Source organism: Mobula hypostoma, chromosome 1 (assembly GCF_963921235.1).
Source record: "Mobula hypostoma chromosome 1, sMobHyp1.1, whole genome shotgun sequence".
NCBI lineage: Eukaryota > Metazoa > Chordata > Chondrichthyes > Myliobatiformes > Myliobatidae > Mobula > Mobula hypostoma.
The window spans coordinates 77,179,109-77,206,617 of NC_086097.1; the positions used below are offsets into that span (position 1 = coordinate 77,179,109).

The 27,509-nt window shown below is 41.6% G+C and overlaps 1 protein-coding gene across 1 annotated transcript; it reads right to left on the reverse strand.

Moving 5' to 3' along the window:
* Positions 1-5,214: 5,214 nt before the first annotated feature.
* emc7b (ER membrane protein complex subunit 7b) lies at positions 5,215-25,250 on the reverse strand. The gene is made up of 5 exons (XM_063051155.1): positions 25,016-25,250; positions 19,193-19,312; positions 18,721-18,859; positions 16,665-16,745; positions 5,215-5,811 (listed from the first exon to the last, which is right to left on the reverse strand). The coding sequence occupies exons 1-5, from the start codon at positions 25,225-25,227 to the stop codon at positions 5,665-5,667; spliced, it is 699 nt and encodes a 232-aa protein (XP_062907225.1). The 5' UTR covers positions 25,228-25,250; the 3' UTR covers positions 5,215-5,664.
* Between the last annotated feature and the right edge of the window lie 2,259 nt (positions 25,251-27,509).

A 27,509-nucleotide genomic window follows, 5' to 3' on the forward strand; every position in this document is an offset into this window, starting at 1 on the left:
TTTTCTGAATTATGCTCTTAAATTAGGATTTAATTTAATTCAGCCTCAAGTGACCAAAGTCATGTGGAACCTTAGATGCATGCATCAGTATTGTGAGCAAAATCTGCAAGAAATTTACTTTAAACTGATTAGCAGGGGAGAAGGGGAGAAGGGCAAATGGAATTCAATCCATTGATGAATGAGCTAATTTATTTAGAGAGGACAATCGAGGTAAGAGAAAACTATAGAGGACCAAAGGAACTTTCAAATAGCCTCCCTACAGATCCCTGAAGATATGCAGAAGTGTTTTGATACTTACAAGGATATTATAAAATTCCAACTAAGCCAGGGGATTGCTGGTACAGGAGATTTAGCATATAGGAAAGATTTAACAGCTTCAGTTTGTTCTTTTAATAGACACTGAGATTTAATTGAAATTGCATTGTACGTGCTTTAGAGAAAGTGGGTTGGAATTACAGTGTCAGTAAATCGGGCATTTAGATTTAAAAGTATTTGAGGAGAACCACCTTCAGCCAGATGGTGGTGCAGGGTCCCAAATTAGTAAGTCAGTCACTCTTGCATAAGATTTGAAGCTGTGTTACGAGTACAACAGACTCAATTACAACAGATTCAGAACAAAACAAAAACCAAAAAGTACTGAAAACCTTTTTAAATGCTATCACTGAACCAAGCATATTAGCAGGTTTAAAATCTAACAAGCTGTTCAAAATCTTACAAGATAATTAATCTGCAGAAACAATTTCAACACATGGTGTAGCAGCAATCTCCTTTGAAGGCCTTGATATACTTGACAAGTCTAAATCTTAGTTTGTGCATATTCATATACTGAACATCCAGTGGAACGAGCTAAAATAGGTTAGCATCCTCGTACAACAATTTGGAAATGACTGTTTTTCAAGTACAAGGCATAACTTTGCTCCTCTCCCATTCCAACATGCTTAACAGAACACTGTGAAGATTGTTTGGAGACTCCCCGGTATCCATGTAGTTAAAATAACAATCAACATTACAAAATGCAAAAAAAAAACACTTCTGGGTAACTTAAGAGCAATAATTGTGCACTATGAAATACCCAGACTTCTGCAGAATTAGTCGGCAAGAGTCAGTGTATCAGCTGGCTGGTGGTGCAGTGGCATCTGCACTGGACTTCGAGGCGAATGGTCACAGGTTCGAATTCAGCCGGGTCCTTGCACGCTTCCCATCCAGCTGCATTAAGTGAGCAACTCGGCCTGGTAAAAAACAGGCACATGCTAAAGTAGCAGCAAGGTTGCTGTCCAAAGTGCCACAGGGCACAGAGAGGAACAACAGACACAAAACAAGTCAGTGTATCACAATGAACAGATCATAATCCTCAATGTATTCTAAATGCAAATAATTGCCTAATAACAGCATTTTTTTTTGGAAGGGACTCAAAATCATTGATCAACCATGCACAACTACAGGTTAAACTGAGGAAGACAGGCACTGAAATGAAGCCTTACACTAACTTCTCTTTGCGTTAGTAGAACATTCTGCTACCATGAACTGCATTTCTTGAGGTATTTAGTAAAAGAACAAAGAAAATCCTTCAATTTATTGCCACTAGTGCACTCTATAAAAGCCAAAAGTTGCAGAAGGCCTGCGAAGGTAAAATGCTGCTCTCCCCGGTGCTCTCTCCTTCCACATGTAAACTTATGAGGGATGACTGAAAAGAATACTCAAGGTGCCAATGGAAGACCTCAGGAATATACAGGATACGAAGTGGAATTGTGAAATAAAATAATCTAAGACATTGCAACACCCACAAAATGCTGGTGGAACGCAGCTGGTCTGGCAGCTTCTATAGGAAGTACAGTTGACGTTTTGGGCCAAGACCCTTCATCAGGACTAACTGAAAGAAGAGATAGTAGAGATTTAAAAGTGGGAGGGGGAGGGGAGATCCGAAATGATAGGAGAAGACAGGAGGGGGGAGGGAGGAAGATAAGAGCTGGAAAGCATTGTTTTATAGTAGATCACAAAGACAGGACAAGAGGAAAAGGTTGAATATGGAAAAATTAGAATAATAGTTCTCTATTATTTGAAAAATATTAGGAAAATTAATGTCACCCACTACAACAATTCTGTTGCTTTTCTATCTATCCATAATTTGTCTACATATCTGTACCTCCATCTTCCACTGGCTATTGAGAGGCCTACAATTGAAATCCTCCCTGTGTGGCCTCAGTGGATGAATCTGCTGGATGCCTTCTCTGAGTGTCGCTGTGACATTCTCCCTCTTTAGGAATGCAGCTCTCCCACCTCCCTTCCCCACCCGTCTAAAATATCAAAACCCAAGTATGGTGAGCTACCAGTCCTGTTCCTCTCGTAAGCAAGGATCAGAATTCAAAGTAAATTTATTATCAAAGTACATATGCCACCATATACAACCCTGAGATTTGTTTTCTTGTGGGCGGGGCATACTAGGTAAATCCAAGAAATATAACAGAATCAGTGAAAGACCGCACGCAAAAGGACTAACTACCAATGTGTAAAAGACAAAAGAAAAATAAATACAAATAATAACATATTGAGAACATGAGATCAAGAGTCCTTGCAAGTGACACTGATCATTGATGGGGTGAGTGAAGTTATCCCCACTAATTCAAGAGTCTGATGTTTGAGGGGTAATAACTGTTCCTGAACCTGGTGGTGTGAGTCTTGAGGCTCCGGTACCTTCTTCCTGATGGCAGTAGCAAGAAGAGAGCATGGCCTGTGTGGTGGTGGATGTCCTTGTTGGATGCTGTTTTCCTGCTACAGCATTCTGTGTAGATGTGCTCAATGGTGGGGAGGGCTTTGCCCATAATGGACTGGGTTGTATCCACAACATTTTGTAGGACTTTCCGTTCAAAGGCATTGGTATTTCCATACCAGGCCATGATGCAACCAGTCAATATACTCTCCACCACACAATATACTGCACTTTGCAACCACCTGTGATTCGGTCTGTAACAGTGGTGTTGTCAGCAAACGTAAATATGGCATTGGAGCTGTGCTTAGCCTCACAGTCATAAGCATAAAGCAAGTAGAGCAGGTGGCTAAGCACACAGCCTTGTGGTGCGCCTATGCTGATGGAGATTGTGGAGCTGTTGTCAACTTGAACTGACTTGGGCCTACAAGTGAGGAACGAGGATCCAATTGTACAAAGAGATATTGAGGCCAAGGTATTGAAGCTTATTGCTTAGTTTTGAGAGGATGATCGTACTGAATGCTGAGCTGCAGTCAATAGAGCATTCTAGTGTTCCAGGGTTGAGTGAAAAGCCAATGAAATGGCATTTGCTGTGGAACTTTGGTGCTGGAAGGCAAATTGGAGCTGATCCAAGTCACTTCTCAGGCAAGAGTTGATAAGTTTCATCACCAACCTCTCAAAACACTTCTTCACAGTGGTTATAAGTGTTACTGTACAATAGTAGGCAGGCTACCACTTTCTTCCCGTGTAATTGAATCCTGCTTGAAGTCGGTGAGTACCTTAGACTGCCAAACTAAGAAGTTAAAGATATCGGTAAACACTCCGCCAGATGATCAGCACAGATCTTTAGTACTCAGCCAGGTACCTATCTAAGCCAGTTGCTTTCTGTGGATTCACCCTCCTGAAGGATAATCTCATGTCAACCTCACAGACTGACATCACAGGGTCATCAGGGGCTATGGGAGCTCATGAAGGTTCCTCCATGTTTTAGCAAGTCTTAGTGATGGCCATAACATCTTGGCATGGTGTACTTACTGGAAAACCATAGGACATATGAGCAGAATTAAGCCACTTGGTCCATTGAGTCTGCTCTGCTACTCCATCATACTGATCTTTCCCTCTGAACCCCATTCTCCACCCACATAACCTTTGACACCTTTACTTATCAACAGCTGAGACAGATGGGGGAATGGACAAAGAAGTAGCAGATGGAATATAACGTAGGAAGTTCATTGTCATGCACTTTGGCAGAAGGAATAAAAGTGCGGACTGTTTTCTATATGGGGAGAAAATTCAAAAATCAGAGATGCAAAGGGACTTGGGAGTCCTCGTGCAGGATTTCCTAAAGGTTAACTTGAAGGTTGAGTCAGTGGTAAGGACTGCAAATGTAATGTTAACATTCATTTTTAAAGGACTAGAATACAAAAAGCAAAGATGTAATGCTGAAGCTTTATAAGGCAGTCGTCAGATGACACTTGCAGTATTGTGAATAGTTTTGGGCTCCTTATCTAAGATGATGTAATGGCATTGGAGAGAGAAGATCCCAGAAGTGAAAGGGTTAACATATGAAGAGTATTTGATAACTCTTTCCCTACACTCACCGAAGCTTAGACGGTGGGGGGGGGGGGGGCCCAGGAATCTCATTGCAACCTATCGAATACTTAAAAGTCTGGATAAAGTGGATGCAGAGAGAATGTTTCCTATAGTGGGCGAGTCCAGGTCCAGAGGGTACAGCCTCAGAATAAAAGGCACTGTCTATTTAGAGCACAGATGAAGAACAATTTCTTTAGCCAGAAGGTGATGAATCTGTGGCATTCATTGTCTCAGACAGCTGTACAGGCCAAGTCATTGGGTATATTTAAGGCAGAGGTTGATAGGTTCTTGATTAATCAGTGTCAAAAGTTACGGGGAGAAGTCAGTACAGAGTTGAGACGGATAATGAATCAGAAATGATGGAATGGCATAGCACACTGGATGTGCCGAATGGCCTAATTCTGCTCCAATATTTTATGGTCTTCTCAACCTCCACTTTAAATATATCCAATGACTTGGTTGCCACAGTTGTTTGTGGCAATGAATTCAACTGATTGACCAACTTCTTGCTACAAAAATTCCTCATCTTGTTCACTGTAATACTCATACCTCCGATTTTAGTTTCTCCCTCTCAAATTGCAAAGTCAATTCTATTACACTGATCCAGGCTCCATGTCCATGCTATTATCTACTTTACCATAGTGATAACAGCCACAAAAGTCATCAAGTTAGAAGTCAAAACAAAAACATACTCAAAATGTTTAGATGCTATGAACAGAAAATGCAATTTCTCGGGAGGATTGTCATATATGAGACAAGAGGTTTCTGTCATCTGCAATTAAATTTGTGAAATGTTGTACCTCTATTAAATGGGAGCAAAACAGAACCTTGTTATCAGGAGAACAAATTCCAAATCATTCAAAGTGGCTATTAATAATACTATAATGATCATACCAAAAGTCAGAGCCTTATGTCGATCTTGTATTATTTTATTTTGTGCACTTGGAAATATACTGTACATAGCTCAGAAACAGTTATCTTCAATATACTTTCATGAATTTTTGACCTTCTTGTACAACAGAAAATGAACAAGGATCTGAAATATTTTTATATTACTTTCATTTCTTGCACAAACTTTATATGTATTAAAAATACTTACCAAAAGTTGCAGTAAATAAACTAGGATATTAATGTTGCATTACATTTTAATTTAATTATAATAAATCTTCCAAATGTACTAGTCACTGCAAGCACACAGAATTTTTGATGTTTCAAAATATACATAAACACCAAACCCTTGTCTTCAAGAAGTCATATGTTATTTCTCAGATTTTATTTTGCCTTGTGAACAGTTGAGTGTTCTACCAGTGATTTCTCTTCAGAGCACAGATAGACAGTGTATTAACCTCGAATTATGTTCCAAAGGACTACCTCCTCTTTACTGCACCACTCTTCCCAGCCTTATTGCCACTTCCAGACTTAGATGATTTAGAAGAGAAGAGGCGAGTCATAAACTCTGAAACATCTGGTAACTCGTGATTTGGGTTCAGCATGTTCATGGACTGCTCCATCTCCTAGGACAGAAAACAACCACATGCTGTTACAATGCTTCATAAAGTACATGCAAATAAATTCAATGACACTAAATAAAGCTTTTAGGAACACTGAATACAGAAGTCATTTGAGTTTGACCCAGCAACACGCACACACCCGTCTCAGTGTATCAACGTAAACACTGACCTCTGGCAACAAACAGAAGCCAGAACCCCACCATACAATATAGTGCAAGACCCCACAGAAATGTTGCCAGACGGGGCACTGCTTGACAGACAGAAGTGGTGCACTCTCAACAGAGCGAGAGTGGGAGTTTGTAGGACGGGAGACAATATGGTGAAGTGGAGTTTAAAGACCAGCGAATCCTGTGAGTGTGGTGAAAGGGTGCAAAACATGTTCTTCGCAACTGCCCACTCTCACCTGATTTAGCTGACATTGACCTGCTCAACATCAACCAAACAACACTAGAGTGGTTGGCTGTCTGATGCGACAAGCTATGATGATGAACATAAACATTGTGAAATACTGAGACACTTTCAGAGACAAATCCGAAATTAACAAAAAAGATTCCAAACACTACCATGCAGTTTAGAGAAACAAATATTCTTTTACTTTTATTTGTTCTTATAAAATAATGCCTCATTTTTGACATTACATAGAACAGCAACCATTCTGATTTAACAAGGAAAGACAGGCTGGATTAAACAAAACAATACAGATTAAGTTACAGTCACAGGAAATAAAATACTTATTCATGCTTCAAGTAATAGTTGGTGGTTCAAAACATTTGAAATCGATAAAATTGAATATACAAATTAAAGCCAATTAAGCAATCTTAAACACTCAGCATTTAACAACCAAATTCCAGAAAGCTGAAGGTGGCTAATGTTGTGCTTTTATTTAAGAAAGGCTGCAGACCTTTGAACTACAGACCAGTAACCTAATATTGCTGGTGGGCAAGTTATTTGAGGGCATTCTGAGAGACAAGATCTACATGCACCATGAAAGAAAAAGGACTGATTAATAACGATCAGCATTGTTTTTTGTGGGAAATTTGACACATTGACACATGAATTTGACTGAATTGTTTTGAAGAGGTGACCATATCGACAGATGACAACAGTAATGCATTAGACAACGTCTGCATGGACCTTAGCAAAGCTTTTGACAAGGTTCCACATGGTAGACTGGTCTATAAGGTTAGATCACATGGACTTGAAGGCAACCTGGCCAATTGCTTACAAAATTGACTTGATGCTGGGAGACAGAGGATGGTGGTTGAGGGCTATTTTCCAGACTGGAGGTCTGTGACCATTTGTGTACTTGCAAACAGCATCAGATCTAATATCACTGGCATACATCATGAAATTTATTTTGTGGCAGCAATGCATACTTTAAAAAACTATAAAGTACAGTATCTATATTAAAAAATTAAAGTAGTGCAAAAAGGGAGGGAAAAAATGTGGTGTTCATGGGCTTACCGTCCATTCAGAAATCTGATGGCAAAGGGGAAGAAGCTGTTCCTGAAATGTTGAGTGTGTGGTTTCAGGCTCCTGTACCTCTTCCATGATAGTAGCAATGAGAAAAGGGCATATCCTGGGTGATGGATGCCCTTAATGACAGATGCTGCCTTATTGAGGCTTCACCATTTGAAGGTGCCTTCATTTGAAGCTGGCTAAGTTTACAACTTTCCTTGGCTTGATCCTATGCAGAGGCCAATCCATACCAGTTAGAAGGCTCTCCACATTACATCAATAGAAAATTGCCAGTGTCAATGGTGACATACGAAGTCTCCTCAAATTCATAATGAAATATAGCCACTGTTGTCATCAATATACTGGGACCAAGATAGATCATCAGAGTTGTTAACGCCCCCGTCAACTTACCCTTCCTGAAGTTCACAATCAATTCTTTGGTCTTACTAATGTTAAGTGCAAAGTTGTTACACCACCACTCAATCAACTGATCTCTCACTCATATATGCCTCCTTATCACCATCTGAAATTTTGCCAACAATAGTGTTATTGGCAAATTTATTGATGGCATTGGAGCTGTGCCTGGCCAGAGTCATGAGTGTAGAGTGAGTAGAGCAGTGAGCAAAGTACACATCCTTGAGGTGCAACAGTGTTGATTGTCAGCAAGATGTTATTTCCAATTCGCACTGACGATGGTCTTCCAGTAAGGAAGTCAAGGATCCAGATGCAGAGGGAGGTACAGAGGCCCAAGTTTTGGAGCTTGTCAACTTGAGCTGAGGATATGATTGTGTTGAATGCTGAGCTGTAATCAGTAAACAGCAGCATGACATAGGTATTACTGTTGTCCAGGTGATCCAAAGCAAAGTGGAAGGCAGTGACAATGCATCTGCTGTAGACCTATTGTGGCGATAGGCAAACTGGAGGTCCAGGCTGCTTTTTTTAGGCAGGAGTTGATTCTTGCTATGACCAACCTCTCAAAACATTTCATCACAGTAGATAGGAGTGCCACCGGGTGATAGTCAATAAGGCAGCACACCCTGCTCTTCTTGGGCACTGGTATGATTGTCACTGTTTTGAATTGGGTGGGAACCTCCCAATGCAGCAGTGATAAGATTGAAGATGTCCTTGAACACTCCTGCCAGTTGGTTGGCACAGGGGTTGAAGGTGTACAGGGCCAAGGTTCACCCTCATGAAAAATGATCTGATATTGGCTTCTGCGACAGTGATAGCAGGGTCACCACATGAGCAGGGATTTGCACAGGTGTAATTTTATTCTCTTTCAAAGTGTGCATTAAAGGCATTGAGCTCATCTGGGAGTGAAGCATCACAGGCATTCATGATGTTCGGTCTCGTTTTGTATGAAGTAATGGCCTGCAAACCCTGCCAGAGCTGATGTTCATCCGATTCCATCTCTAACCTCTAGCAAAATTGTTTTTTTTGCTCATAAAATAGCCTTCTGTAAGCCATACATGCACTTCTTGTATATCTCTGGATCACCTAGCTTGAATGCCACAGATCTAGGCCTCAGAAGACTATGAATCCCTGGCTCGTCCACGGCTTTTGGTTTGGGCATGTCTGGCATGTTCTTGACGGCGCACACACACATCCACACAGGTCTTAATGAAGTCAGTGACAACTGTGGCATATTCATTTAGATTCAAACATGAATCCTTGTCTCAAAGCAGTCCTGTAAGCTTTCCTGTCTCCCTTGACCATACTTTCTTGGTCCTCATCGTTGGCGCGGCAGTCTTTTGTTTCTGCATATACGCTGCGAGTAGAAGTCCAGCCAGGTGATCGGACTTTCCAAAGTGTGGGTTTGGGATGGCATGATAAGTGCTCTTGATTGTGGTATAACAGGGTCAAGTGTATTGGCTCCTCTGGTTCCACAGGTGATATGTTGGTGGCATTTGTTCAGAGACTTCTTCAAGCTGACCTGGTTGAAATCCCCCACATTGATAGGGAAGGCATCCGGGTGCATTATTTCATGCCTGCTGGTTACGGGGCTTAGCTCCTCCAGTGCTTGCCTGACGCTTACCTGAGGTGGAATGTACACCGCTACCAGGATGATGGTAGAAAATTCCCTTGACAGATGAAAAGGACATTTGACTACAGGATGTTCCTGGGTGGGTGAGCAGGACCAAGACAGAACCGCCACATCTGTGCACCATGATGAGTTAATCATAAAGCATACTCCACCTCCTCTGCCTTTGCAGAAAATGGTGAAGCCATCGATCTGCAGTACTGCATCTGACATGGCGGGGGATAGCCATGCTTCCATCAAGCAAAGTACACAGGCGTCCCTGACGTTTGCAATCTTGCTCTGAGGTTTTCAATTTTTTTCCCCAGAAGCCTGTAGGATCTCCAAATAGGATAGTTGGGACTGGGGGGGGGGGGGGGTCTAAAGTCTCTGTATTTCAATCGTACCTGTAGACTAGCTTGGCTTCCGCACTTCCATTTTCTTAAATGGGAACTGCAGTCTGCCATCTATTGATCTTGAGTACTGATAGATTTTTTGTTAATATTTTAAAACAATGTTGCCTACTGAAATACCCATGAGTGTGGTTATAGGCTCAGCTGTGGTAGACCTGATTGGGGATTCTTGATGATTCCCATGAAAGTTGCAAATGAAAAGAGTGGCCGATTATCAGCGCGATCTTGATGTGCTGTGTCCATTGTTGTCATTTTTATTAATGATTGGGATGAGACTTCAGGTTGTGGGATCAGTAAGTTTGCAGAGGATACTAAAATTGGTGTATAGAAGACATTTCATTAAAAATGAGGATACAGCCAGATAAAGTAGTGAAGAATGTATTCATTGATCGGAATATTGAAGTTGGGATGTAGTGCTAAGCTGTACAAAATATTAGTAAGACATTTGCAGAACTGTGTACAGTTCTGGTCACCTATTACTGGAAGATGCCATTAGACTGAAAGGATGGAAAAAAGACAAGAATGCTACTGGGACTGGAGGGTTTGAGTTACAAGGACAGGCTGGAAAGGTTCTTACTTTTTCTTCCTGGAGCATAGGAGCCCAAGTGGAGACTTTATATAACTTTGTAAAATTATCAGGGGCATAGATATTATGCATAGTCACAGGGAAAGGGAGTCCATAGCTAGATGTTTTAGGCTCAAAGTGAGCAGAAGACTGAAAAGGGACCCGAGGGGCAACTTTTTTCACAGAGAGTGACCTATACATAGAACTAGCTGCCAGAGGAAGTAACAGGGAGAGGTTTAGAAGGATGTGGCCTGGATGAAGAAGTGGTGGGATGGGTTATTCCTTCAGCGGTTTGATTGGGGCACGACTGCGCAAGCGCATGGATGTCAGCCAGTTAGAACAGCGAGAAGAGTTTAAAAGGAGACAGTTTTATAAAGTGGGCAACAGAGTAGAGGGAAACAGAGTAGGAGGGCTTTGGCTTAATGGGGCTTCAGCGATAACGAGTTGAAGCAAAGTAGGTTGCCTGTGTAGAATACATACAGGAAGAATGTGTGTGAGGCCGGTGTTCTGTGCTTGGGTGTGAGATGTGGAAAGTCTTGGAGACTCCCAGCCTCCCGGATGGCCACATCTGCGCCAGGTGCATCGAGCTGCAGCTCCTTAAGGACCATGTTAGGGAACTGGAGATACAGCTCGATGACCTTTGTCTGGTCAGGGAAAAATGAGGTGACAGATCAGAGCTATAGGCAGGTAGTCACACCGGGGCCTGGGGAGACAGATAAGTGGGTAACAGCAAGGAGAGGGAAGGGCAGGAGTCAGAGGCTAGAGAGCACCCCTGTGGCTGTACCCCTTGACAATAAGTACTCCTGTTTGAGTACTGTTGGGGGAATGGCCTACCAGGGGGAAGCAATTGTGGCCGTGCCTCTGACACAGAGTCTGGCCCTGTGGCTCAGAAGGGTAGGGAAAGGAAGAGGATGGCAGCAGTGATAGGGGACTCTACAGTAAGGGGGTCAGACAGGCGATTCTGTGGATGCAGGAAAGAAGCATGGATGGTAGTTTGCCTCCTAGGTGCCAGGGTCCAGGATGTTTCTGATCACGTCCATGATATCCTGAAGTGAGAAAGAGAACAGCCAGAGGTCGTGGTACATATTGGTACCAATGACATAGGCAGGTAAAGGGAGGAGGTCCTGAAAGTAGACTAAAGGGAGTTAGGAAGGAAGTTGAGAAGCAGGACCACAAAGGTAATCATCTTGGGATTACTGCCTGTGCCATGTGACAGTGAGTATAAGAATAGAATGAGGTGGAGGATAAATGCCTGGCTGAGGGATTGGAGCGGGGGCAGGGATTCAGATTTCTGGATCATTAGGACATCTTTTGGGCAAGGAGTGACCTGTACAAAAAGGATGGGTTGCACATGAATCCCAGGGGGACCAATATACTGGCGGGAAGGTTTGCTAAGGTTATTCATCATCATCAGGTGCCGTGCCCAGTTTGAGCTTTGACTGCCATAGCCCACACACTCCTGTTTCAAGTCAAGTGGATCAATTCATTGGTATTCATTTCCAGTTCTCTGGCTGCTGTCTCCATCATCATTTGTCTTTGTCTTCCTCTTGCTTTCTTCCCTTCAACCTATCCCATAATTACCGTGCATTCTAACGCCTCTTTCCTAATCACATGTCCAATGAAGATACGTTGCCTTTTCATGATCTCATACATTATTTCTCTTTTTGTGTTTGCTCTGTTCATGACATCCTCGTTAGATATTCGTTTCGTCCATGATATTCTTTGCACCCTCCTCAAGAACCACATCTCTGCTGCTTCAATTCGTTTCCTCATGTTACTAGATATTGTCCAGCATTCTGAGCCATATAACATAACTGGATAAACGTAACATTTCAGTACTCTGAGGTGGGTTGTCATGCCTAGTTTAGTATTGGTCAGTATACTCTTCATTCTTGTAAAGGTGTCTTTTGCCATCCCTATTCTTCTTTTGATGTCCATGTCGCACCTGCCATCTGATCTCACTCAGCTTCCTAAGTAGCAAAAGTTCTGAACTTGTTTTATGTCTTCCCCATTTATTCTCAGCCTGTAGACAGGATTCACCTTCTTTTTGGTATCACCATACATTCTGTCTTTTTGCAATTGATAGATAGACCCATTTTTTCACTTTCTTCAAGAGCTATAACAATTCAGTTTTGTAGTTCTTCCTTCGTACTTGCAGTTGACAGTGTCATCTGCATATCAGAAATTATTGATGTTTTCACTGCCAACTTTGATTCCCAAGATGTCTCTTATTTTTTGTATTGTTTCACTGTACACTTAAATAAATCAGGGAGAAAACACACCCTTGTCTAACGCCTCTCTTGATTTTCGTAAACTGACTCACTTCTCCATCTATTCTTACAGCGGCAGTACAGATTTCTGATTTGGTGGAGGTCTTTCAAATCTAGATCCAGTTTTCTGTAATATTTCAAATAACTTATTGTGCTTCACTTTATCAAATGCTTGTGTAGTCAATTAAACAAACAAATCTTTTTGCACTTGAATAGCTCATTCTGATAGTATCCTTAACATCAATATTGCGTTTCTTATACTTTTGTCTTTACAAAACCACATTGTTCTTTACCCATTTCAGCTTGTATCTTACTTTTAGCTCTTGTTACCAAAATTCTTAGAAGTATCTTGATGATATGACTCATTAAACATATGGTCTTATATAATTCACATTCTATCGCTCCAGGTTTCTTAGGAAGAGTGATAAATACTGATTTTTTTGTCTCTTCTGGTATTATTCCAGTCTCATAAATGTCACTGATTAAATAAGTTTTTCTTCAAGGGTGATAATTTGTTCTACTACTAATTCAATAGCTAAGGCTATTGGGAGAGTTTAAACTAGGATTGCTGGGGGGTGGGAACCAAACTGATGAGACAGACGAAGAGGTAGTTGGCTCACAAATAGAGAAAGATTGGAGACAGTGCGAGAGGAAGGATAGGCAGGTGATAGAGAAGGGACTCGCTCAAACTGATGGTTTGAAATATGTCTATTTTAATGCAAGGAGTATTATGAACAAAGCAGATGAGCTTAGAACGTGGATCAGTACTTGGAGCTATGATGTTGTGGTCATTACAGAGACTTGGATGGCTCAGGGGAAGAAATGGTTACTTAGAGTGCCAGGCTTTATATGTATCAAAAAGGACAGGGAGAGAGGCAAAAGAGGTGGGGACATGGCACTGTTTATCAGAGATAGTGTCACAGCTGCAGAAAAGGAGGAAGATATGGAGGGATTGTCCACGGAGTCTCTGTGGGTGGAAGTTAGGAAAAGGAAGGGGTCAATAACTCTACTGGGTGTTTTTTTTATAGACCACCCAATAGTAACAGGGACATCAAGGAGCAGATGAGACAGATTCTGGAAAGGTGTAATAACAGGGTTGTCATGGTGGGAGACTTTAATTTCCCAGATATCGATTGGCATGTCACTAGAGCAAGGGGTTTGGATAGGGTGGAGTTTGTCAGGTGCGTTCAAGAAGGTTTCTTGACACAATATATAGATAAGCCTACAAGAGGAGAGGCTGTACTTGATACGGTATTGGGAAATAAACCTGGTCAGGTGTCAGGTCTCTCAGTGGGAGAGCATTTTGGAGATAGTGATCACAATTCTATCTTCTTTACCATAGCATTGGAGAGGAATAAGAACAGACAAGTGAAGAAAGTGTTTAATTGGAGCAAGGGGAAATATGAGGCTCAGGCAGGAACTTGGAAGCGTAAATTGAGAACAGATGCTCTCAGGGAAATGTAAGGAAGAAATGCGGTAAAAGTTCAGGGGATATTTGCGTGGAGTTCTGCAAAGGTACGTTCCAATGAGACAGGGAAAGGATGGTAGGGTACAGGAACTGTGGTGTAAAAGGGCTGTTGTAAAAAGAAGAAGAGCTTACGAAAGGCTCAAAAAACTAGGTAATGATAGAGACCTAGGAGATTATAAGGCTAGCAGGAAGAAGCTTAAGAAAGAAATTAGGACGGCCAGAAGGGGCCATGAGAAGACCTTGGCGGACAGGATTAAGGAAAACCCCAACGCATTCTACAAGTATGTGAAGAGCAAGAGGATAAGGCGCAAGAGAATAGGACCAATCAAGTATGACAGTGGAAAAGTGTGTATGGAACCGGAGGAGACAGCAGAAGTACTTAATGAATACCTTGCTTCTGTATTCACTACAGAAAAGGATCTTGGTGACTGTCGCGATGACTTACAGCGGACTGAAAAGCTTGAGCATGTAGATATTAAGAAAGAGGATGCGCTTGAGCTTTTGGAAAGCATCAATTTGGATAAGTCACCGGGACAGGACGAGATGTACCCGAGGTTACTGTGGGAGGCGAGGGAAGAGGTTGCTGAGCCTCTGGCGATGATCTTTGCACCCTCAATGGGGACAGGAGAGGTTCCGGAGGATTGGAGGGTTGCAGATGTTGTTCCATTATTCAAGAAAAGGAGTAGAGACAGCCCACAAAATTATAGACCAGTGAGTCTTACTTCAGTGGTTGGTAAGTTGATGAAGCAGATTGCGAGAGGCAGGATTTATGAACATCTGGAGAGGTATAATATGATTAGGAATAGTCAACATGGCTTTGTCAAGGGCAGGTCGTGGCTTACGAGCCTGATTGAATTTTTTGAGGATGTGACTAAACACATTGATGAAGGTAGAGCAGTAGATGTAGTGTGTATAGATTTCACCAAGGTATTTGACAAGGTACCCCATGTAAGGCTTATTGAGAAAATAAGGAGGCATGGGATCTAAGGGGACATTGCTTTGTGGATTCAGAACTGGCTTGCCCACAGAAGGCAAAGAGTGGTAGTAGACGGGTCATATTCTGCATGGAGGTCAGTCACCAGTAGTGTGTTTCAGGGATCTGTTCTGGACCCCTACTCTTCGAGATTTCTTTCAATGACCTGGATAAAGAAGTGGAGGGATGGGTTAGTAAATTTGCTGATGACACAAAGGCTGAAGGCATTGTGGATAGCGTGGAGGGCTGTCAAAGTTTACAGCAGGACGTTGATGGGTTGTAAAACCGAGCTGAGAAGTGGCAGATGGAGTTCAACCCAAATAAGCGTGAAGTGGTTCGTTTTGGTAGGTCAAATATGATGGCAGAATATAGTATTAATGGTAAGACTCTTGGCAGTGTGGATGATCAGACGGGATCTTGGGGTCCGAGTCCATAGGACACTCAAAGCTGCTGCGCAGGTTAACTCTGTGGTTAGGAAAGCATACGGTGCATTGGCCTTTATCAATCGTGGGATTGAGTTTAGGAGCCGAGAAGTAATGTTACAGCTATATAGGACCCTGGTCAGAACCCTCTTGGAGTACTATGCTCAGTTCTGGTCGCCTCACTACAGGAAGGATGTGAAACCATAGAAAGGGTGCAGAGGAGATTTACAAGGATGTTGCCTGGATTGGGGAGCATGCCTAACGAGAATAGGTTGAGTGAACTCGGCCTTTTCTCCTTGAAGCGACGGAGGATGAGAGGTGACATGATAAGAGGTGTACAAGATGATCAGAGGCACTGATTGTGTGGATAGTCAGAGGCTTTTCCCAGGGCTGAAATGGCTAGCATGAGAGGGCACAGTTTTATGGCACTTGGAAGTAGTTACAGAGGAGATGTCAAAAGCAAGTTTTTTTTAATGCAGAGAGCGGTGAGTGCATGGAACGGGTTGTCGGCGGTGGTGGTGGAGGTGGATATGATAGGGTCTTTTAAGACTCTTGGACACATACATGGATCTCAGAAAAATAGAGGGCCATAGGTAACCCTAGGTAATTTCTCAGGTAAGGATATGTTCGGTACAGCTTTGTGGGTTGAAGGGTCTGTACGGTGCTATAGGCTTTCTATGTTTCTAAATACAGGCCAATGAGATTAGCTCAGTTAGGCAACTTGAAGGACATGAACAAGTTGGAGTGACAGGCCTGTTCTCTGTACTATACGAGTCTAACTCTATGATCTTATAAACGTCTCCATTTTAACAATATTTGTAAAATCAACTATCACCCAAGTTTAAAGTTAGAACTTTGAGAATCTCATAGCTAAAGATATCTGGGCATCAATGGGTATACTAGTCAAGCCTTACAACACATTATGAAATGACCAGATTCGGAAACATATTCAACTATTTTATTTATACTTCTGCCGAGTATCACAAAATTATATTACCTCATTATACAAAGAGGTACAACTAGTTCTTGGAAACTATAAGTGAATTGATCAACCAAGTTAGTTAATGTAAGGTTATCAGGTGAAGGTTGCCATGAATCCAATATTTCAAATCCTGTTCTGTACTTCCCTCAAATTGCATCCCAGTTGCTTAACAGCATACCAGAAGCATTCTTTTGAAATTGATAATACACGGTCCATTTTGAAATCTAGATGAAATTTCTCTTCACTAACTTTGTCACACAGTATTTGAATTTAACGCTGATTACTCACCCTTCTCATCTCAGGATCATTAGTGTTGACCACTTTAGGCAACAAGAGGATGATCAGCAGGGGAAGAACCATCATCATTACCTGTGAAGTTGCAACAAATACAAATCTTATTAAGTTATTATTATTATTTAAGCGTGTCGTACCGGACATACTGCCATTCTTGTCTGGCATGTGGTGTCAGGATTAACCGGGTCATGTTATGAACGTTCCTGACTTGACCCTTGTATTTTTTATGAGGCCGAGTGGCTAGCTTGACACTCAATCCAGCACGGATGGTAACTGTGCTCGGGAGTGGCCCGACCTGGATTCGAACTCGGGAACCTTCGCTCTGGAGTCTGGCGCTGATCTCACTGTGCCACCAGCCAGCCTATTAAGTTATTATAAATGAAGTTTTCACTGACTTTCAGCACATCTGAGGAAAACTATGTGATACAACGCCAAACTTTTATCATTAAAAATAATTATGTATAACGTTGCAACCAAAGCAAGCACAACGCTACAGAAAGATGAAAAAGAAAACTGTCAAACAATGTTAAGTATGTAATTTTCCCTTAGCCTATTTCTTGAAATTGACAGTACATTTGTATAAACTAAGCCAGCCAATTAATTCTAATTTATAATGGTAAATCATACCAGTAACTGCTTGAAGTGTTTATATTTCAGTACAGACTACTCAAAAGATTGCAAAAATTCCTGGCTGAATCAAACTTACCTCAATCATTACCCTGACTCCACCCAAACCCATGACTGAAAATTCTTTTGAGCAACTGAGGAATTGCTTCATGACTGCTGCTAACCTCTGAGCCTGACCTACAGCATAAAGAAGAATTAGGAAGGCAAGGGTGGTTGAATGCAGAATGGGCTTGTTCCATAAAAAGTGTACTGTGCAGCTGCTTTCGCTAAAAAAAGTTCTGCAATATAGATGAACATTAAGATGGCTTATACATTGATTACCTTCCCATTCTTCCTCAATTAGAATACAAGAATGAATAATAATTTCTTCCTTAACTACACAACTTAAGACAGTTACTGTCTGTTACTTAAGAAATATCTTAAAATGCTCAATGTAAATTACTTTTTTTAAATAGTCATTGTCATTGGAGACAAACATTAATTATCAGATTAAAGTAACAATTTCCCACAAATAGCAATTGTAATACCCTGGTTCACATTTTTATTGTTATGCTGTAGGTATTTCATTTAGCAGTTCTGTAAGAGCAGTCTGTTCTGCTTTCAGACTGTTTGGGTTACTGTTGAAGATAAGGGATGATGAGGAACGTGTACCATTCAATTAGGATGGTGGAACTGGGGGAGATTTTTTTTGGTGAGGGACTCCAAGGTTGGTCTTGGGACGTTTGTCTGGCGGGAGATGAAGAGAGAAGGTGCTGGAGAGAACAGTTCGCAGGATTCGACCCGGTGCGGGACCGTTATTTGATGAAGCCAGGTGCTGAAATCGATTGAGGATGAGTGAATACAGTGAAACGTTGAGCTCTAACTTGTGCACATTTGACTGCTTAATTACAATGGGCCCTTTTCTTTTTGTTTTTCTTACTAACCTTTTAGTTAAGATTCAAAAATACGATTCTTTTAACCGTATGCAGTGTACTGTCTGTTATTTTGCGGCACTAATTTGTAACAAGGTAGCAAATTACACAGCATTCACACAAACCAAGGTTTGGGGTGGGAGAGCCGTCTCAATCTCACAGGTATGGCGGGACCTGAGAGTCTCTTCCCTAGACTTGTGCAACCAAGGAAACCAGGGGGTTTCACAAATAAGTTTAAATTATTAGTTGGTTTGCTCCAACAATGTAGAATAAAGGCCAATTAATTATTGGGAAGCTTTCCCTTCTTTTGTTTTTGGGAAGTATTACAGGGCTGTTAGTACCTAGCTGGCAAAGTGAGAAAGTCATAATAACACATCCACCACTATTTAATGACAAGTAATAAAATTCCAAATAAAATTTTTTGAATATATTGTGCAGAACCATCTTTTAGCCTCCAGTTGCATAAGAACAATGTAAAGAGACTTAGCAATGTATCTTTGACAAACACGTACCATAGGATTCATGAGGAAATCTGTCCAACCCCATGTTTCTCGCTTCATGAAGTATGGAGGAGGACCAGAAGATTTGATTTGTATCGGATATGGTAGCCTAATGACTTCAGATGCCTTTAAATAATTCACCTGCCTTGCCCTGGTAAGAAAGCAAATAATGAGGAAGTATTTTCTTGTCCAAAATGCAGCAACTATTTTCTACCCTTTTGTTTCATTTAGAAATTGCCCTAATTTGTTAAGGTGTTGAGTTTAATTTATTCACATATGATCCTAAACAAAGGCAAAGGCTGGGAACTATTTAAAATTTGAAAGCAAATATAAGCTTTACTAAAGTAGTTATGGTTTGTTTTTAATCTTACTGACTAAAACCAACATGATATACATTTAAAAAATGTGTTTCTAAACCTATCAAGATACATGATGTCATGTTGCAGTACAAGAAAATCAACTCCAAATGTTGGAACACTCTTACCTGATTTTACCTTTGGAGGTGATGTCAACTCTCACAGGCTCAAAGCGGTATGCTGGTGAAACAATTTCCACTACATATGATCCAGAAGGGACATCATTTACAGTGAAAGTTCCATCTGTCCTATAAAGTAAGTTATATTGTATGAAATACTTAGCCATTCAATAAAGAAATATAATTTTAAGTTCCCACACACTGTGTCACTGTAATGCAATATTAAGTACTGCAAGAAGACAAAGGACAAAATTTCTCAGTTGCACTCAATGCCTAACATACCTAATCACTGTGGAAAATAGAACCATAGTTCTGAAGGTGACGAAAACGATGAAGACATTCTTGTGTAGAAATCTAAAATGGTTCTTGAAGACTGTGTTTTGAATGAAGATTGGGTTTTCACCCATGAAAGAACGCAACAATAAAGGCACCAAAGCACTGTGTGCTAAGTGCTTTTTTTCCAAACTGAACAATGATGACAAAACAAATTCTAACTATATAAAGGCAAGTTCTTATGCAAAGTATGAACATCACACAGAAGTACCCCTGAAATCGGGCAGTGGAGGCAAAAAACCAGAATTAAGGAGCAGCTGGACACTGCTAGGATTGACCAATCAAATTCTTCTGGGTTGATGGATTAGGAGTGAATATATTCTTTCATATTTGCAAGAAATTTAAAAAACAATACTTGTTTTTATATACCTTTCAAATTTGTCAATGATTCTTTCTGACTGTAGAACAATAATCTTGTTATTACTTGCTAATGCTTCAAGAATATCCCGAACATATACAGATCACTCTGAGATCCAACTAATCCTCTTTGTTGATCATCAAAGGCCTTAGTGAGCTTAAATTAAAATACATCAAATCAAATTATTAATAAATTAAGTTCGCCATTTCCCCATAAGAGTTATTTGCTACATTGCATCCCAGTAATAAACATCATGAAAAGTACACAAGGGACTTCCGAACTGCACACAATCTGCAAATCAACAAGCCACTTGTAGCCATGTTGACAGAGCAACTGAGGACAAAATTTACTTCCTCAAGACACGCGTGGAGGAGTTCAAAGTAAATTTATTATCAAAGTATAATGTCACCATATACTACCCTGAGATTCATTTTCAAATAAACACAACAGAATCAATGAAAAACTGCACACAAGGACACACAAACAACCAATGTGCTGAAGCCAACAAACTGTGCAAATAGAAAAAAAAAGCAAATAATAATAAATAAATATTGAGAACATGATTTTTAGAGTCCTTGAAAGTGAGTCTATAGGTTGTGGAATCAGTTCACTGTTGGGGTGAGTGAAATTATCTACTCTGGTTCAAGAGCCTGATGGTTGAGGGTAATAACTGTTCTTAAAACTGGTGATATGGGACTCAAGGCTCCTGTATCTCCTTCCTGATGGTGACAGTGAGAAGACAGCATGACCTGGATGTTGGAGTCCTTGATGATGGATGCTGTACTCCTGCAGTGTGTTTTCAAGAAGACATTCAAACCAGAGTTCCTGGATAAACCTGGAGATCTGCAATGTACTAAAGGCAAGATCTGGAGTGCTTACAACCAGTGATCCAGAACTCTGCAAGAAGTCCATGTATATCCTACAGAAGGCCATCATAAAAGCAAAAAAGCAATTCAGCGTGAAGTTAATCGGATGCATGACAGTTATGGTAGAGTTTACATGCCATTACTTTCGAAAAGATGAAACCCAACAGGACAAATGGCAGTGACGCTTCACTCCCTGAGGAGTTCAACATCTTTTATGCATTGAAAGGGAAAACAACACTACATCACTGCAAATCCCCATAGACTCTGATGACCTTGTGATCTTTGTCTCAAAGGCTGACGTCAGAACATCCTTCAAGAGAAAATCCTTGAAAAGGCATTAGACTCCAAGCATACCAGTCAGGGTACTGAAAACCTGTGCCAAACAACTGTCCTTGAAAACTCCAGCAATCTTTAACCTCCCACTGCTGCAGTCAGAGGATCCCAGCTATTTCAAAAGGGTATCAATCATACCGCAGAGCAAGGTGAGCTGCCTCAATTATTAATTCCAGTAGATGTGAGTGCTACTGGGGATAAGTGGTTTAAAACGCTGGTCGTGGCCTGAATTAACTACTGCCTGAACAATAATGTGGACCTTCTGCAATTTGCCTACCGCCACAACAGCTCCATAACAGACATGGTGTCCCTGATACTTCACTTGGCTTTGGTGCACCTGCACAATCATAAGACATACACAAGGCTATTGTTTATTGATTATAGGTTAGCATCCAACACCATCAATCAACAAGCTTCAAAACCTGGGCACCTGTACTTCTCTCTGCAACCAGATCCTTAACTTCCTTACTGGGAGACCACAGACAGTGCAGATTGGTAACAACATCCCCTCTTTACAGACAATGAGCACTGGTGCACCTCAAGGATGTGCGCTTAAGGCTGATTTATACTTCTGCGTAGTAGCCTACACCATTGTGAGCATTTATACTTGTGTGTTGGTGTGTCTGCGTCGCTTTGCAATTCACCACCAAATCGCTAGTTAGCAGTGGGGTCTCTATGCCACTGTGTTGAGTTTCTTCGTGTTAAAACTCAACATGAAGAAACTCAAACTTCAAACAATGGCGACTGAAACTGAAGGAGGGTGAATTTTCTGTGCTTGTCCGGCCACTGAGAGACATGGACAAGGAAGTGCATTTCAAATATTTTCTGATGTCGGCAGGTAGATTTGACGATTTGGTTCATCATCTCCAACCATTTATTTCACATCAGTGTACGCACAGTATACTCAGAGACTGGCAATCACCATTCGAATTTTAGCTTCAGGTGGAAGTCAACAGGCTGTAGCAGCTAGCTACAACTGGCATCAAGCACAGGGTCCTCCATAATTTCGGATGTCTGTAAATTTTATGGAAAGCATTGCAGTCACAGTTCCTTCCCTGCTCTTCAGTCGCCCAATGGGAAGCTATTGCAGTGTAGGAGGAAATGCAATGCCACCAAACGGACCAATCACAGTTGTTGCGGTCTGCATCGCTGCGACGTGTAGTTACATTTTTGGGGAGGTATGCGTCAGGCTACAGTGTAGGGTATGCAGCTACGCCGTACCTACGGCATCGATTTGACGCAGACGTATAAATTGGCCTTTAGCCCATTGCTCTAAGCTCTCTACACCTGTGACTGTGTGGCTAGGCACAGCTCAAATGCCATCTGTAAATTTGCTGATGACACAACTACTGATGGCAGAATTTCAGATGGCAATGGGGAGTAGGGAGTGAGAGAAAATGGCTGCTTGAATGGCATCTCAACTACTTGGCACTCGACATCAGCAAAAGCAAGGAATTTACTGCGAACTTCAAGGTGAAATAGGGAGAGCACACAGCCTCATCAACAAAAGGGTGAGAGCAGCTTCATGGTCCTGGATGTCAGCATCTCAGAGGATCTACCCTGGGCCCAACATATTGATACAATTACAAAGATATGCCAAGGCTATACATCACTAGGAGTTTGAGGTGATTGGGCAGAGACTTCAGCAAGTTTCTACAATGCACTGTGGAGAGCATTCTGACTGGTTGAATCAGCCCTCCCCAGCATTGCGGACATCTTCAAAAGGTGATGGCTCAAGAAGGCGGCATCCATTTTAAGGATCCTCACTATTGGGGACCTGCCCTCTTCTCATTACAGCCATCTGGGAGGAGGTACAGAAGCCTGAAGATCCACACTCAGTTTTTTAAGAATAGTTTTTTCCCTCCACCATCCAATTTCTGAATGGCCCAGGAACACTACCGCTCTATCCCTCCTTTGCACTACTTATTTGTAACTTATAGCAATTTTTATGTCTTAAACTACACTGCTGCCACAAAGCACAAATTTCACAACATATGTCAGTCATAATAAACCTGATTCTGGACACATCCGAGCCCTGGTTCCAGCGGAGGAGGAGACCTAGTGAGCGGAAAGGGAGCATAGCAACTGGGGCCCTGGCTTCCACATTTCCTTTCCATTGAACCAGGCCCTGGTTCTCATGCTAATTTTTCCCTGGTACTAATGTTTCCTTTCAGTTCTCTGGGATGATTGGAATGTGAGGTGTGGTCAGAAATAATATCAATTGTCGTAAAAATCTGTTAGTCTGGCACCACCAAATTCCTGATTGTGCTAAATTTATAATTTTCAGTGGGAGGCCAGTTAAGAGTGTATTGGAAAAATGTAGAAGAACACAACAGTATCAATTTAGTTGCTAGCACAAGACAACAATTCTACTCATATCAATTCATAACAATATAACCATATAACAATTACAGCACGGAAACAGGCCATCTCGGCCCTTCTAGTCCGTGCTGAACTCTTACCCTATCCTAGTCCCACCAACCTGCACTCAGCCCATAACCCTCTATTCCTTTCCTGTCCATATATCTATCTAATTTAACTTTAAATGACAACATAGAACCTGCCTCAACCACTTCTGCTGGAAGCTCATTCCACACAGCTACCGCTCTCTGAGTAAAGAAGTTCCCCCTCATGTTACCCCTAAGCTTTTGTCCTCTAACTCTCAACCTATGTCCTCTTGTTTGAATCTTCCCCACTCTCAATGGAAAAAAGTCTAACCACGCCAACTCTATCAATTCCCCTCATAACTTTAAACACCTCTATCAAGTCCCCCCTCAGCCTTCTACACTCCAAAGAATAAAGACCTAACTTGTTCAACCTTTCTCTGTAACTTAGATGAAACCCAAGCAACATTTTAGTAAACCTCTTCTGTACTCTCTCAATTTTATTGACATCTTTCCTATAATTCGGTGACCAGAACTGTACACAATACTCCAGATTTGGCCTTACCAATGCCTTATACAAATTCAACATTACATCCCAACTCAATGCTCTGATTAATAAAGGCCAGCAAACCAAAAGCTTTCTTCACCACCCTATCCACTTGAGAGTCCATCTTCAGAGAACTATGCACCATTATTCACCAAATTATGAATCACTTTTCCTAATTTTGGGCTTTCAAGATCTACTGGAGTTACACCAGCAGGAGTGATATCCTGTTGAATCCTACAAAGCAAGTCCAAAATCCAATCTTTGGCCTGTATTGAGAGGCTAATTGCACCTAAGTTTATAGCTGGGAAGCAATAATTAGAATCTTGGTTTCCATTCCCACTCTAGAGTAGCATAATCCAGGCACACAACAGGCTGTCACGAGGTATATTGTCAGAAATCAGACATCTTGGGTTGGTATTAAACTGAGACTTTACAATCTCAGGTGGAAGCAAGAAGTCTGATGGCAGAGCTGACATTTCATCCCAATCTCCTGTCCATACTTATACCTCAAAAAAATCACTAAATCAGATTATGAGGACATTACATTGCTGTTTGTGGGAGCAAATTGGCAGCTGAGTTTTCAACATTATACCATAAAAAGAAAACTGAAAGATCATTAAGGATTTTTAAAGCAACTTGTTTTTAGGTTCTGAAAAATTGAGGAATAAATACACCTTTTTTGATTCAATGAACCAGTCTAAGCAATTCCAAATAGAAATCCTAAACTGTTCCTCCACCACCACCACTTTCCACACCCTTGTATAAACGGGCTATTTCTCCTTTGCACCAAATTTAGAGAGTTTTAGTCATAGCTAGCACCATTGTTTATACAATTAAAGAAAACACCTTGAGACTGGCATCTTGCGCCTACTGGCAGCCGTAGGTTAACAGATGACCCAGCGAGCCCTCCGCCCTGGGCCTACAGCCACCTCTTCTCCCCACTCCACACCCTCTCTGCGCCCTCCCCCAACTTCTGTTCCCCCCCCCACCTCCCTTCTCCACGGCCGTTACTTGAAGAAGCCGACGTGCTCCTCTCCCTCAACCAGCACCCGCGCCGTGTAAATCCAGTCCTGCGGCTTGACTCCTGGCACCACTGCTCTGCCCTCGATCTTAAACCTTTCCCCACTGATGCCTTCGGCCTCCGAGCCAGCGCATAGCCACCAGTGAGCTGTCAGCAGCAAATACGGGAGGAACCGAGAACAGCAGCACACCGGCGCCATCATTCTGCCTCCACCAAGGAGGTGCGCAGCCGCACTGTCACCGTCACCTCTGACCCCAGAGGAGCCTTGGGCCCTGGTCGCACCGATTATTCTAACGTGGAAGTTTCGCAGTCTGGTTGCGATATGTGTTGGAGATGCAAGTTTCTTAAGAAGTAATTCTAACTTTATGAAAAAAAAACCTGAGATCAAACTGCGTAGAGCCGGGACTATAAAAATGGGATACCCGGAGAGAAAAAGTTAATCCACGTCTTGCATTTCAAATATCATTTTATTTTACAATTCAACATGACTTTACTATACCATTGTGCTTTTATTTCAACGATCGACCAAGTGGCCCTTTTTAAAATGATATCATATTTAAGAATGCCTTTGTTCGTGTGAAAGAAAAGATGTTCAGTTTTCAGGTCATCGTTATGGGAGCATTATGTAACCGGAGTCATTGAAAATAGGTTGTAGGAGTAGACGATTCGGCTGTATCAACACACACAAAAATGCTGGAGGAACTCATAAGGTCAGGAAGCATCTATTGAAATGAATAAGCAGTCGACGTTTCAAACCGAGACGCTTCCTCAGGACTGAGAAGTAAGGGGGAACACACCAGAATAAAAAGGTGGGGGAGGGGAAGGAGACTAGCTGGAAGCTGATAGGTGAGGCCACGTGGGTGGAAGAGGTAAAGGGCTGGAGAATAATTAATCTGATAGGAGCCGAGAGTGAACTATAGAAGAAAGGGAAGGGCGAGGGAACTCGGGGAAGTGATAGGCCTCTGAGAAGAGGTAAAAGATTAGAGTGAGAAATGGGGGGGGCTGTTTACAGGATGGAAAAATCGATATTCATGCCATCAGATTGGAGGCCACCAGATGGGAATGTAAGGTGTTGCTCACCACCCTGAGGGTGGCCTCATCTTGGCACAAGAGGAGGTGATAGACTGACATGTTGGAACAGGAATGGGAATCGGAATTAAAATGTTTGGCCACCAGGAAGCTCTGCATGTGGCAAATGGAGCAGAGGTGTTCGACAAAGCAGCCCCCCAATTTATGACGGGTTTCACCGATGTAGAGGCCATATGCCATCCTAAGAAAGACCCAATTATTCCTCAACACAATGTTGGAAATCCAGAGCAATGCACACAATGCTGGAGGAACACAGCAGGTCAGGCAGCATCTATGGAAATGAATAAACGTAGTTGGTCAGCTATTCAGAATTGACAAGAAATTTTTTACACACAAGACTGAATGCTTGGAATTGTGTACCTTAGAGAATTGTGGAAGTTTTGTTAGTGAGTATTTCAGGACAGCAAATGATTTATTTTTGATATTAAAGAAATCAAGAGCTATGGTGTTAGTACAGGAAAGTGACTGAGAGATAAAACATGATCTTTCGGAATGGCAAAGCAGGAACAAAGGACATTATTGCATATTCTTGGATTGATTTTTCATGCTATTATTTCATATCTTGATTCACTGAGGATTTATTAAAGATACAGCAAGTTAGAGGGATAGAGCAAAGATCATTCTGTAACCACAATACGACTGGTGGTAAAAAAAATCTCCCTGAACTTTTTGATAATTTTTAGAGAGAACTTGGTTAACAATTTTCAAAGTTGTAATCAAAGTTGCACACAATTGCCAAGGTGAAATCAACAACCAATCAGCAATTCTGATGAACTGTCATCCATCTTCCTATATGGTATGTTAAAGCAGATACCTGATGCAGACAAGTACATATTGGAGCAGATAGCTACTTGTGCATGGTAATTGCTTCATGATTAGCTCCCAACTAAGGTATAATAAACGTTTAGCGGTCCCCAGTATTTGACTGCCAGGAAATAGTAAAACCCTGTAAACCTGTACTTCTACAAGCCATGTGCATCATTTAATCAATTTCCTATCTAATTATGGAGGTGCAGATAGTTAATCAGAATTTTGATGTTCATGCTCAGCCACATAACAGCTCATTGTAGTTTTGTCTTACTTGTAGCATCTATTGGCCTTACATTTTAACGCAGATTGCAAAATTTCCATTACTCTTACATTGCAAGGAGCATGATTTTTTTTGGCAGGAACAAACTACACCATGGAAATCATAAACCCGACTGCACAGGATCTGCAGGTAAAACTGAAATGTAGGGTCCTGAGGCCTCCACTCCCTACCACCCTCCTGTCTAATATACAGTCTCTAGAAACTAAAACTGAGGATCCCAGAAAAGACTGCAGTACCACAGGGACATCAGGGACTGATGTGTACTTGTTTCCCAGAGACATGGCTCATCTATAGTACTTCAGCTT

Coding starts and splice junctions, on each gene's coding strand:
- emc7b (XM_063051155.1), bottom strand. CDS start 25,227: ATGATGGCGCCGGTGTGCTGCTGTTCTCGGTTCCTCCCGTATTTGCTG. Junction 18,860..19,192: donor ACCTCCAAAGGTAAAATCAG/GTAAGAGTGTTC, acceptor CTTTCTTACCAG/GGCAAGGCAGGTGAATTATT. Junction 16,746..18,720: donor ATTTCCTCATGAATCCTATG/GTACGTGTTTGT, acceptor GCAACTTCACAG/GTAATGATGATGGTTCTTCC.